Source organism: Branchiostoma lanceolatum, chromosome 5 (assembly GCF_035083965.1).
Source record: "Branchiostoma lanceolatum isolate klBraLanc5 chromosome 5, klBraLanc5.hap2, whole genome shotgun sequence".
Lineage (NCBI taxonomy): Eukaryota > Metazoa > Chordata > Leptocardii > Amphioxiformes > Branchiostomatidae > Branchiostoma > Branchiostoma lanceolatum.
The window spans coordinates 5622390-5634747 of NC_089726.1; the positions used below are offsets into that span (position 1 = coordinate 5622390).

At 42.7% G+C, this 12358-nt stretch overlaps 2 protein-coding genes across 2 annotated transcripts in view; one reads left to right on the top strand and one right to left on the bottom strand.

Moving 5' to 3' along the window:
• LOC136434602 (calmodulin-4-like) overlaps positions 1–12358 on the top strand; it is a 129095-nt gene that overhangs the window by 88121 nt on the left and 28616 nt on the right. The window lies entirely within an intron of this gene.
• On the bottom strand, positions 345–12273 carry LOC136434595 (pyrethroid hydrolase Ces2e-like). The gene is made up of 7 exons (XM_066427487.1): positions 11518–12273; positions 11032–11244; positions 3373–3635; positions 2892–3130; positions 2256–2396; positions 1306–1508; positions 345–849 (listed from the first exon to the last, which is right to left on the bottom strand). Exons 1-7 carry the CDS (start codon positions 12021–12023, stop codon positions 552–554), a joined length of 1863 nt encoding a protein of 620 aa, XP_066283584.1. The 5' UTR covers positions 12024–12273; the 3' UTR covers positions 345–551.

Sequence of the window (12358 nt, forward strand, 5' to 3'; positions counted from 1 at the left end):
AATTCAAAACTGCCATATTGGGAACTACAATGTACAAGACATAGCTACACAGGCGAAAGTCTGCCCCATGCCATGTTATGCTACAGTTTGTTTTCTGAATGGCCCATACCATATGACTAAGTACTACAAATAAACACTTGATATTAATATTATTACTACATCTATGGATGACTACAGCGGTCCTCGTCAGATTGACGGACAAACCAACACAAATAAATCTGTCTACAAAGAAAGAAAGTAACAAACAAACAAACAAAGAAACAAGTGTGCTTGAAAGATTCAGGAACATCAATCAAAACATTTTATAATGATATGACTATCTGATAAAACACAGCGCTAGAAGGGGTCCATCCCGATTTGAGCGAATAAAACAAATCTGTCCAGATATGCAACTTGTACTCTTCAGTACAAACCTATAGCTATTGTGTTGTGCCATGAAGTGGTTTGCCGGGTATGCAATACAAGCGAACAAAGAAGCAAACAAACAAAGAAGCAGACATATATGCTGAAAGAGTAAGAAGCATCAATCAACAGATTTTATAGTGGTATGACTATCTAATAAAACACAGGGCTAGGGCAATCGCACAAACACGCCACGCGGCATCTCTCGGGAGAACTGCAGGGGACGCACTGACCCCTGGTTCACAAGTAGACTGGAGAATGGACTCTAGTGCCGGCGCTACCTCTGTCCAAAAATAGATCTTCTTGGGCCTGAGGTTACTGCTGATGTCGTCTCCGGTCATGTTGGTCTTCAGCGACAGGTACTGTTTTGTGGTTGGCTGTCCAAAGCGGGGTACGTACTGTGGCCAGTCGGTAGGCAGGTCCGACGAAGACGGCAGCATTGGGTTGCTGGCAAAAAACATCATGATGTCATAAGATCACAGGAAGCAAATTTTTGGACATCTATTCGCGCGTTGATTTTTGACTGATTTTGAACTGAAATTTCGATCCAATGCGGTGATGTTCAACATGAGAGGAATGCAGCGAAATGGGAAAAGATGTCGTGTGGTAGCCTTGAGTGTAGTTGGTACAATATTAATGAGTAATACTCGGCCACCAGTAACAATGTCTGCACTTATCAAATACAGATCTAGAGATGAAAGACTTGATGGCATCTGTGATTGGAAGTTGCTGGTCGGCAAGGGTGCCAACACTGTATATATTTTGAGAATCAAAGTCGGTAAGTTACAACATGCTTCGATGAGCTTCGATAAGATCAGGAGAGCGAACTGGAGCTAGAATAGGATGCCAGGCAACTCCCTGTAAGGTCCTGTATGTGTAACAGGGACATAACATCCAACTCACCCCGTCTTAGCGAAGTTAGTCCAATACTTAATCATAGTCCGACTCAGATCCTCCTCTTCCGCGCTCAGACTATCGGGGTCGTTGCCGCGCAAGTCCGGGAAGAGGAAGTACAACTCTTGGCCATGTGACGCCTCCACATACTCGGGCAGGACGGAAAACGATGGACGGTGGGTGAACAGGTACATGTAGGTCGGGTGGTTACGCTGAAAAATATAGTTTCACAGAATTAAGGATTACGTCTGGAAAAGTCTGTCCTTGAAACAGATTAATAAAGGGATTTTCTTTTCCTTTTCTGTCCTTTGGCAGGACCGTGTCGAGAGATTCTCTTCCTGACCTTACAGATTAATTGACTTAAGGGACTGCATTCTCGCCACCTGGCAGCTAGGAGAAGCTCCAATCATGCATTAAAACTGGAAGAAGGTAACAGACACACTGACGAAAGGATGGCTGGTAAAATATTACATAATCGTGTACAATTAAAACCAAATGTCATGCCGTTATAAAAAAGAGACAAAAAAGACTGAGACGATGACGATGTGCAGGATTAATCAAAAGGACTAATTTTGTACGCCCGAGTACCGTCAATTCATAAGCAAAAGACAAGCCTTCTAAGGCAATCATAGTTTTAGAACAAGATACGAAGCTCATTGATTTATTGACCCAAGTTCATCTTCACCAAATTATGCCAATGTAGACTTTAACATTGTTTGTCGTAATATCAGTGATAGCATTTGACAACAACATTAATCTGGTATCCAAACCTATTATTACACTGTAGCTCCCGAGTCTCCTCTCTGCTGGGGAGCTATGATAGGTTTGGATACCAGGCTACAACAACATGAATCTCGTTTGTATGAACTCACGCAATACAATCACATACGGATTAGGTGTTGAACCATACTGTGCAGGTGGCGTACCTACCACTACTATTTCTGTTAGACTGTACCAACCCGTGAGTATAGGTTTGCCTTCTGTACGGTGTTTGCCAGATACTCGAAGTCACCGTACATCTGTGCGAAGGCCCGACGGAGGACCTCGGGATCGGTCTCCTCCCAAACTCCGTACTCGTACGTCGCTGCCTTCATGATCATCTGTGTGGTGGACAAGTATGCAAATTTATATGTTTGTTTGTTTGTTTGTTTGTTTGAACCTTTGTTTATTCATGATAAGTTCAATTAGGCACGCAGGCCGCTTTTCATTGAGGTCATGAGGGAAGAGGTAAGGGTCAGATACAATATAACAGAGATACACAGTCATTTGAGTCCTAATAACTCTATCAACATATATCATAAGAAGTTAACTGTTCTGAAAGAAAATTACAACCTGGTCTTGTTGAAACAAATAGACTGCGTCCCCAAAACTGGTATTTTCGTTTCATTGTAAGTTGTTGTAACAGTACGCCGAAACTGGGGTCAGGCACGGCAACGTTAACGTTCTGAGAGCAAGCAATCAAAGCTAGTATTGGTTTACTTTTGGCTACATTCCAGGACAAGCGATTTCAACTACCCACTGCAATTTTGTTGGGCAGCCCTGGCTGTGCGTGCTGAACAGCCAAACCGATAAACAAATAGATAAACTTCTTGTACCTGTGTGTTTTTGGGGTAGGTCGGGAAGAGAGAGGAGTTCAGGTAGTACTCGAAACTCTGCCTGTCCACGATGTGGGAAGCCGGGGAGCCATCTTCGACCTGTGCGCCGCCCTCGTCGTTGTTACACCCGATGAGAAGCTGGCGGCCGTCCAACGGTGCTGCCTCCAAGTAGCGAGCTGGTTCTTCTGGTAGAAAATCGCCGTCAATCACGGGCAGCCAGACTCTTCTGGTGAAGTTGCCTGACATGTGAGATGAAAATATAAGCAGACTTAGGCTATTAATGGCACTTTTGATTTTACACTTCAAATAGATATGAGCGATCCACTGCAAATGTACACAATGCTTCAACAGACAGCTTTCATTGGCTCTGAATGAAGTCCTCTTTCAGCTGGACGTAGACTCAGACCCTCTACCAACGGGGTAATTTGTAGAGCTTTTCTACTCCATTTTAAGAAAGCCTGAGGGATACAAACAGTCATACCGGTAAACACAGCAGCGGCTTGCGTCAGATCGTCGGGGTCCATGTCCATCAGGGCCGAGACCATCCCCGCTGGGTCGTCCGTCCCACAGCCGAGGTACTCGCACAGCTTTCTAGCGGCTGCGAGGGGGCTGTAGTTGATGGCTCCGGGCGTCATGGCAACGCCGCTCTGGCAAATGGCCCGCTGGAACAAGCCTGTCGTCTTGGGAGATATCAGCTGCATGCTGACAGCCATCCCGCCCGCACTCTCCCCGAAGATTGTTATTCTAGGGCGATAGAGAATTGAAAAGATGGTAAATAGACCCAATTCCCAATACTGGCTCCATTTTGAGATGGGCTTTCGCAAGAGCACATCCTAGCGGATTTGTGCGTATCGGCTTTTCAAGCCCTCTTTTAAATGGCGCTCTGTGGAGGTCAACTGAACTGCAGCGGGCTCATCCCGAAATGCAGACTGGAATGAATTTTGTGTGCTCTATTTTACATAACATTGCATAGTGTTCTACCAACTGTGACTGCAAATCTGCACAATCTTCGGGGACCATTACTATTCAACCATACACGTGTGAATGTTAATATCCAAGAAGTCAGCATCATACAATCAACGTAATCACATGAATGAGACCAATTTAGACTGTTTTTCACACTGCGACACAGAAGGGCGTATACGTCGCCAACGAGCACATGTATAGCAACAATAAGGGGACCAAAAATCATTCAGTATATCCCGGCAAGAAGGAAACAACCGAAGATTTGCTGACTAGTTCAAGAGGCAAGTTTGGATATATGTTGAAAGGTAAGCCTATTTTGTAGACAGTAATGTTGCATTGATTACCTTGTAAGGTAAACGGGGAGGGGCAATAAAATTCGACACTTGGGCACAAAATCCACGTGAACAAGGTATAATATCATCCCTCTCTGGGCATATGACCCACACTGATGTCACCATCAGACTTTTTGTATATCCCATAATAAGGTCCAGATTGTAGAAGCATTTGTTTATGAGTTTACGGTTAACGGTTCAGAGCGTGCTAAATGTGCCAGAACCGGCAAATGTGGAAAGTTGGAAACCATTGTTATTCAACATTAAACGTGTAAATTTTAATATTCAAGAAGTCAGCATCATACAACTGACGTAATCATATGAATGAGACTAATCGTAGATTGTTTTTACGGATCAGCTATACAGAAGGGCGTAGCCAACGAGCACAGCTACAATAAAGACACAACAAATCCTTCAAGATTTCCATCAAGAAGAAACCAACTGAAGATTTCCTGACCAGCTCAAGAGGTAAGGCCTGATAAACTTCAAATGTGGCATTTTTTGTTGTTGACAGCAATGTTATATTGGTTGCATTGTAAGGTAAAAGGGAAGGGCAGCAAAACTCGACATTTTGCACTTCTAGGCACCAAATCCACATTAATAAGGTATAATATCACCCCTCTCTACAACAGGGACCACACCCGATTACCTTTGTCTTACGAAAGACTTCTGTCATGCAGACTGGAATGTATTGGCCTTTGATGTGGGAGAGAAAGGAGTAAACAATCTTCTCAATTATATTGTTAATATTCAAACAGTCAGTTTCAGACAATCAACACACACGTGGTAACACTCTAATAGTGTTTGTCACACTTCTACAAGCAGAGCAACAAGTTTCGTTACGTCTACCTGACAAAAAACTGAATGTAAAAGATTTTCTGACTAGCTTGGAAGCAAACTTGGACAAACCTCACGTAGGTCTGCTCCATAGACAGCAAATGTACATTAATCACATGGTAAGGTAAAGATGGACAAATAGAACGTAATTCTATCTTGTTTACATTTTTGGCACCCAAACAGGTAAATCAATCCTTCCTGAAAGGCCAATGCATATAGTAGGAGTACCCAAATAAGTGAAACAAAAAATGCCGTAATTCACTTTTCAGTCCATATATAGGGGGGGGGGCTTTGACGTCATCGTCTTAAATTTGTATTTGGTTCAAATGGATTCGAGCAAATGTAATGAAGATACCACACTATGAGGTCTGTACAAAGATGGACTCTCCTGAGACGGATTGAAATAGAATATGCTTCTACTCCTTGTGTCTGGGGTCCAACCAGTTTCACTTCCTGCTCAGGCATGGTTTGAAACATAGTTTGTCTATAGTCATGATTTTGGGTCGGTAGACAGCTCTTGTTCCGGTGAAACGTACTAGAGGAGGGGGGGGGGTGGCTCACGCGCATCAGAAATGGTATAGGCTTGGGGCCCCTAACAGCTTGGATGTGCAATGGGCCTTTTATGCTGGAAGCGCAATTTAAGAAGGGCCTAGGGGTAATGAATTTGATAATAGTCGGAAGGTCTATCCTACATTCATTTGATGATATTGACACTGTTCAGTAGTTATGTCTAAGCTTTGAAATAAGATGGTAACCTTGCGCTGGCAAGTGATATAGCCACTCATCATCCATTGCCATCAGTGCTTGCAGAAATATAGACAAGGGTCAAATGATTTAATTTAATTTCAGTATCTAATTCTTTCAAGGTAACAGGAGGACATGGATAGAAAGCTGCGACACGTGCTGATTTTTCTTCTCATCATCCTGAAGGAGAACAACATGCAGGAAGCTGACTGTAGATGTCAGAAATTGAAACAATTGAAACAGTGCACATGCAGCAACCAGGGACTCACCAGCATTCCTCAGAACGTACCAGCGCGCGTAAATTCTTTGAATTTGGCATCTAATCGCATAACAGGCATTCAATCCGGTTCATTATCAAACCTACCCAAACTCCAATATTTGTTCCTAGATGGAAACCGAATAACAAACATTCAGTCTGGTACATTCTCAGGTTTATCCCAGCTTCGCTATTTGGACCTAGGCTCCAACGAAATAACACATATTCAGGCTGGTACATTTTCATATTTACCCGACCTAAGGCGTTTGGTCCTTAATGATAACTCTATAACCGATATTCAGCCTGGTGCATTCTCAGACCTCCCCAGTCTCTCTTATTTGGGCCTGCAGTCAAACAAGATAACTACCATCGAGCTAGCAGTTTACAGAATGTTGGCATCTATTCGCGGTGTTAACATTCGCAATAACCCCTGGCGTTGTGACTGTAGGTTGACTTCATTTAGGCTTAAAATGACTGGGCCTGATTCATTTGCAAAGAAGATAACATGTGCCCAACCTGACAAGTTTGTTGGGAAAATGTTGGAAGAAATCAATTCCGTAGACATGGTTTGTAACAAGGCAACAATATCAACGCTGCTTGTTGCTACAGAACTAAGATCTTCTGCATCAGATAATGTAGAAAATAATACCTACCCAACACCCCGTCCTGCGAGTCCAACAGATGCAATGACAACCTTAACCACTCTTGCTATCACTGGAAAGTCGATCAAACCAGAAAGCAACAGGCATCATGAATCTGATACTGACATCTCCCTACCTGTTTTCATTGCCTCTCTTAGCGGTGCCATAGCTGGTACTGCCCTCATTATCACCATCATTGTCACGGTCTTGTACAAGAGGAGGGCTGCGAAACGTGCATCAGATGCAGACCCAAAGAATGGCCAGAGCAACACAGACATCGCGTCTAATGGGGAAACAACTGGTCAGACAGGACAGGGGCAGTCCCAGGGTAGCACAGAGTCCTGTGTAATCCAGAATGTATCGTCAACCAATGCAAACGAAGATGAGCCTCCCCCACTGCCCCCCACCCGTAAAGGTGCTGCTGCTGAACATGAGAACGATCAGGTGGACAACTACCAACCCCTGACAAAAACAAACAATGCGCCTTCTGATGCAAATGACACCACACATCACTACCAACCTCTAACAAAAACAAACAATGCGCCTTCTGATGCAAATGGCACCACACATCAGTACCAACCTCTAACAAAAGCAAACAATGCGCCTTCTGATGCAAATGACACCACACATCAGTACCAACCTCTAACAAAAACAAACAATGCGCCTTCTGATGCAAATAGCACCACACATCAGTACCAACCTCTAACAAAAACAAACAATGCGCCTTCTGATGCAAATGACACCACACATCAGTACCAACCTCTAACAAAAACAAACAATGCGCCTTCTGATGCAAATGACACCACACATCAGTACCAACCTCTAACAAAAACAAACAATGCGCCTTCTGATGCAAATGACACCACACATCAGTACCAACCTCTAACAAAAACAAACAATGCGCCTTCTGATGCAAATGACACCACACATCAGTACCAACCTCTGACAAAAACAAACAATGTGCCTTCTGATGCAAATGACACCATACATCAGTACCAACCTCTAACAAAAACAAACAATGCGCCTTCTGATGCAAATGCCACCACACATCAGTACCAACCTCTGACAAAAACAAATAATGCGCCCACTGGTGCAAATGACACCACACATCAGTGCCAACCTCTAACAAAAACAAATAAAGCGCCCTCTGATGCAAATGACACCACACATCACTACCAAACTCTAACAAAAACAAATGATGCACCCACTGATGCAAATGACACAACACATCACTACCAACCTCTGACAAAGTACAAAGACAGAGAATACAAACGGACCGACTTACGATCATGACTATTACGTACTTGAGCAAAATGTACAGACCAATACAACAGAATGGTGCAAAAATGAGCCTCTCCCACTTCCCTCATCTCGTAAGAGTGCTGATGCTGTACCTGAGAACGAGCAAGCGGATTCTCATGGTATCCTGCATCATTACCAACCACTAACATAAGGAAATCATGGCTCTGTTGATATAAACGACACCCCGCATCACTACCAACCTCTACAAAAGACCGAGAATGTAAATAGGCCCACTGATACCAGAGATTAATACTTACATATTCACCAAACATTAAGACCACAAAACAAAAACTTCCCCCAGCCACCTTGAATGTTTGTAGCCAATGATTTCATTTAAAATTCCAAGGAAAGTTGCTTACATTTAACCATCAACAAATCGTTTTGCTTTTGATTTTTTTTTCCTTTAGATCTGAACGCATACAAAATTGTAACAAGGGTAGATCAGCATCTATTAGGTGGCTGGAGTCACATTGTTCGTCAAAAACCGAAGTATGGCAGCATTCCGATCCATCATATGCTATATCGTCCAGAATGATGACGTTCATTTGCAAGCCAAATGCCAGCAACTGATCTCAATAACGGTACATGTGCCATCCTAAGTAATAAAGAGCCGTTTACTCTAAAGCTATGTAGATTGATCGCTTAAAAAAGATGCTAAGGGTGAAACTAAAAGAAGTATTGGACATGTTATTCCAGTTGGCAATAAGACACCCATCCCCAGTGGCAATAGTTAAGGGCCATATATACATATTAAAGGCCACATTCACTCGTTCCTTTTAGCATCCTACAATAGTTACAAATTATTCAACTTCTGCATTCAGACGTGGACGTAATTGTAGTGCAATATTAAGGAAATGAATGTATTGCCATGATAGCTTGCTTGCTCGATAACATTGCTGCCTGGTGAGATATCGTATGGGTATAAACATGTTATTTTTTATAACTCGTGATTTTATAAAAACACGCTGAAAACATTGTTAGTAGTCAGTATAGTCAGTAAGACAGTATAGACCATGATTTACCTTGACTTCATTGCGTTAAGTATCACGAGTTTCATTTTAAGCAAAACCATTGTATCGCATAGACCCTCAACTGTATATGCATTTTTGTTTGGCAAAAAGTTTAAACAATAGATTAACTGTTCATTGGAGGATTGTTTCATAAAAAATCAATAATTTTAAAAGTAAATTGAATGTTCTATGTAATGTTACCGCAGTGTGCTTTACGATGTTTATCACATATTGTCGTAAAACCTGATTGATGAATCGACACCGCTGGATGAACATGTTTTACTTTAATTGATACAACCTAGTACCTAGAAGCATCAGAAACAGACTAGTAAAAGTAGCCAATCAGAAACAGACTGGTAAAAGTAGCCACTGTAAATTGTAATATTTTGACAATGTTTGAATTCAATTCACTCTCGATTGCAAGACATTCGACCTCACTGGCTGTCAACTTAGGTAGATCAGAGGATATTTCAGTGTACCAGGCCGCAGGGTATAACATATTTCTTACAACACACACACCCTGGTAAAAGAGGAATCATTACCAAGAAGTTAAGTCTTACTTGTTGTTCTATTCCATCAAGACCCACAAATGATCCTTATGCCAAGGCGACACATTGTCAGTGAATGTTTTAAATGTAGTTGTAAAATGTCGACTTCGGGGGGAGGGGGCAATTCTAAATCGCTGTATTGCACATAGTACAACACGCCTACAAAGCTTTGGTCTTTATCAAATAAAGAGAAATTACTGATGCACAATATCACTGTGTATTCCAATCATTGGTAACAACACACGGCGCGATAGGTACCGTAAGGTCATCTTCCATCTAAGTAATGATTTGTGTTTTTCTTATTGGTTTACGGGCATCGTAGCTTAAGCTACCGCTTTGCAGAAAGATCTTGTTTCTGTAGTTTCATGGAGAAAACAATCGACCCTTTCGAAACTGAAGTAGGCTTGCAGCACTATATTTGTATTGATTGTAGGATTAAAGAGCAGGTCAAGAATTCGAAACCGGCGAGCAAAGAGTATCCAGAGATCTAAGATATTCATAGGGAAGTTGTAAGGAAAACAAAATAGTTGTAAGGAAAACGGCATTTTAGTTTTGATTCTTTATATATGTCTTAAAGGAAAGCTACACAAAAAATTGAAAATCCTTCTATGCTATGCTTAATATATTCCAAAGTCAAATTCTTACTTCAAGTTGTTTCACATAAGTCCGTCATAGTTCTGGGATTTTCCACAGTTTGCAACTTATGCCGTGCTGACGCCTTCTCGCCAGATAATTGAATTATATGACGTCAGTGTTTCAAATTTTTCACCTGATGATTGAATTTTAGAACACTGACATCATATAATACAATCATCAGGTGAAAAATTTGAAACACTGACGTCATTATCAGGTGAGAAGGCGTCAGCACGGCATAAGTTGCAAACTGTGGAAAATCCCAGAGCTATGACGGACTTATGTGAAACAACTTGAAGTAAGAATTTGACTTTGGAATATATTAAGCATAGCATAGAAGGATTTTCACTTTTTTGTGTAGCTTTCCTTTAAGTCTTGATTTTAACTTTCTGTGTTCTTATCATGTTTGTGTTTGAATTTTTAATTAGTTCTTGTATTATGTTTTCACATGGGCAGGACAAAGTTCCTAATGTCAACTTGACATTTCAACATTTCAATCCCTGTTTTGATAAGTTCTTCTACAACATTCTGTTAAGAAATGACAAAGCCACGGTCGTCTTGCCAGCTGGCTATACAGCATGCGCATGGAAACACTGAGGAACGGAGATAACGGTATGTAAATCAAGTCGAACCTTTGTCAATGGTTACAAGCAAACTATTACTGTAAATGTGGTGGTTTTATGTTCGCGGTTTTCGCGGTAAGCTCTTCACCACGAAGTTAAAACCACCGGGATTTTGTTGGCCTCCTAGTCCTACCCCCTTATCTACTATTATCTCAAACGCGAATTTAAAACCAACGCGAACATTGAATTTTCTCCCTACTGCGGCATTACAGCCACGCGAGCTTGAATGCATTTTCAGTATTTGTCACCTGTCAGGGTCCCCGCCGAAGTTGCCGATGTTGTCCTTGACCCAGACGATGGCTGCCCGCTGGTCCATGAGCCCGTAGTTCCCCGGGGAGTTCCGGTCTCCCGTACTCAGGAACCCGAACACGTTCAGCCGGTAGTTCAGCGTCACCACGATGACGTCACCTCTGGCGGCCAACCACTTGCCGTTGAACGACAGCGCGGTGTCATAGTTGAATCTTCGGGGGGAAATGGTAGCTGCTTTCATTTCAATCATGCTGTTCGGGAGTAACGGCCATGTATCCCCCAAATCAGTTTGTGACACGGTGTCAATCACAGTCAATAGGGTAAGGACCCCCCCCCCGCCCCATATTTGTGTTTTACGTACGTTAACGTAGGAACAAAAACAGATGAACTTTAAACATGCCGGAAAATGATATATAGGGAGGAGGGAGAGGTTCGCCTTCCCTCCCCCTAGCCATTCAAACATACAATCATAAAGGAAAACATACCTTCCGCCATGGATGTAAACCATGACCGCCATGCTCTGAGTTGCGTCCGAGCCATTGAATGGTACATATATGTTCAAAAACAGGCAGTCCTCCGACACTGGTCCGTAGCGTGTCCTTGTCTGCATGCACGAGTTTCCGAACGTCGAAACGTTCCTCACGCCTTGCCATGGCTGTGCGGCCTTGGGCGGCTTGAAACGGAGAGGGCCGGTGGGGGGAGCCGCGTAGGGAACGCCGAGGTATTCTTCAACTGTCGTGCCGTCGAACGCGACCGTTATGCCCGATACGCGTCCCAAACTTGTTGTCCGAGTTGGGTACGCGTCCTGGGCATTCACACAGAGCGACAACACCACGGAAACTACGCTTAACGATGCGATTAAAGACATCTTGTCATGCTGTAATACTTCTACTAATAGTAGTTTAAACCGGCGGTGCGATCCAGTGTGGCGCTCGTAGCCACTCCCTACGGTGTGACGGGCCAGTCTCCTTGACCAAACAAGAAAGGACATACAATGTACCTATTATAGACAGATACTAGTACATAGCGTCCATCCCACGACAATATTTTGTCTGATGTGATAGATTGGTCACGCGAATGTATGTTTAACAGAAACAGGGCCGTTGTTTTAGGAGATTGCTATTCGTTTTCAGTTTGATAAACACCATAGTGCGTATGTACTATGTATGTATGTAGTGCGTACACAGCACTGTGTAAGCTGTATACATTATCTTCGTGTCTCCGCATTACTGCTCACATTCCCAGTCTATCGTTTTCCCAGAGGCTCGAGAGAAGCAACAATTTTTACGGGGAGTTTTAGAAAGAGTCTTATGTACGCCGTGGACA

What these genes read in the sequence shown, in the direction of transcription:
- LOC136434595 (XM_066427487.1), bottom strand. Translation starts at nt 12,023, where the DNA reads ATGTCCTTTCTTGTTTGGTCAAGGAGACTGGCCCGTCACACCGTAGGG. An exon ending in TTCGGCGGGGACCCTGACAG is followed by an intron (nt 3,636 to 11,031) that starts GTGACAAATACT and finishes CTATCGCCCTAG; the next exon opens with AATAACAATCTTCGGGGAGA. An exon ending in AGGCAAACCTATACTCACGG is followed by an intron (nt 1,509 to 2,255) that starts GTTGGTACAGTC and finishes TATATTTTTCAG; the next exon opens with CGTAACCACCCGACCTACAT.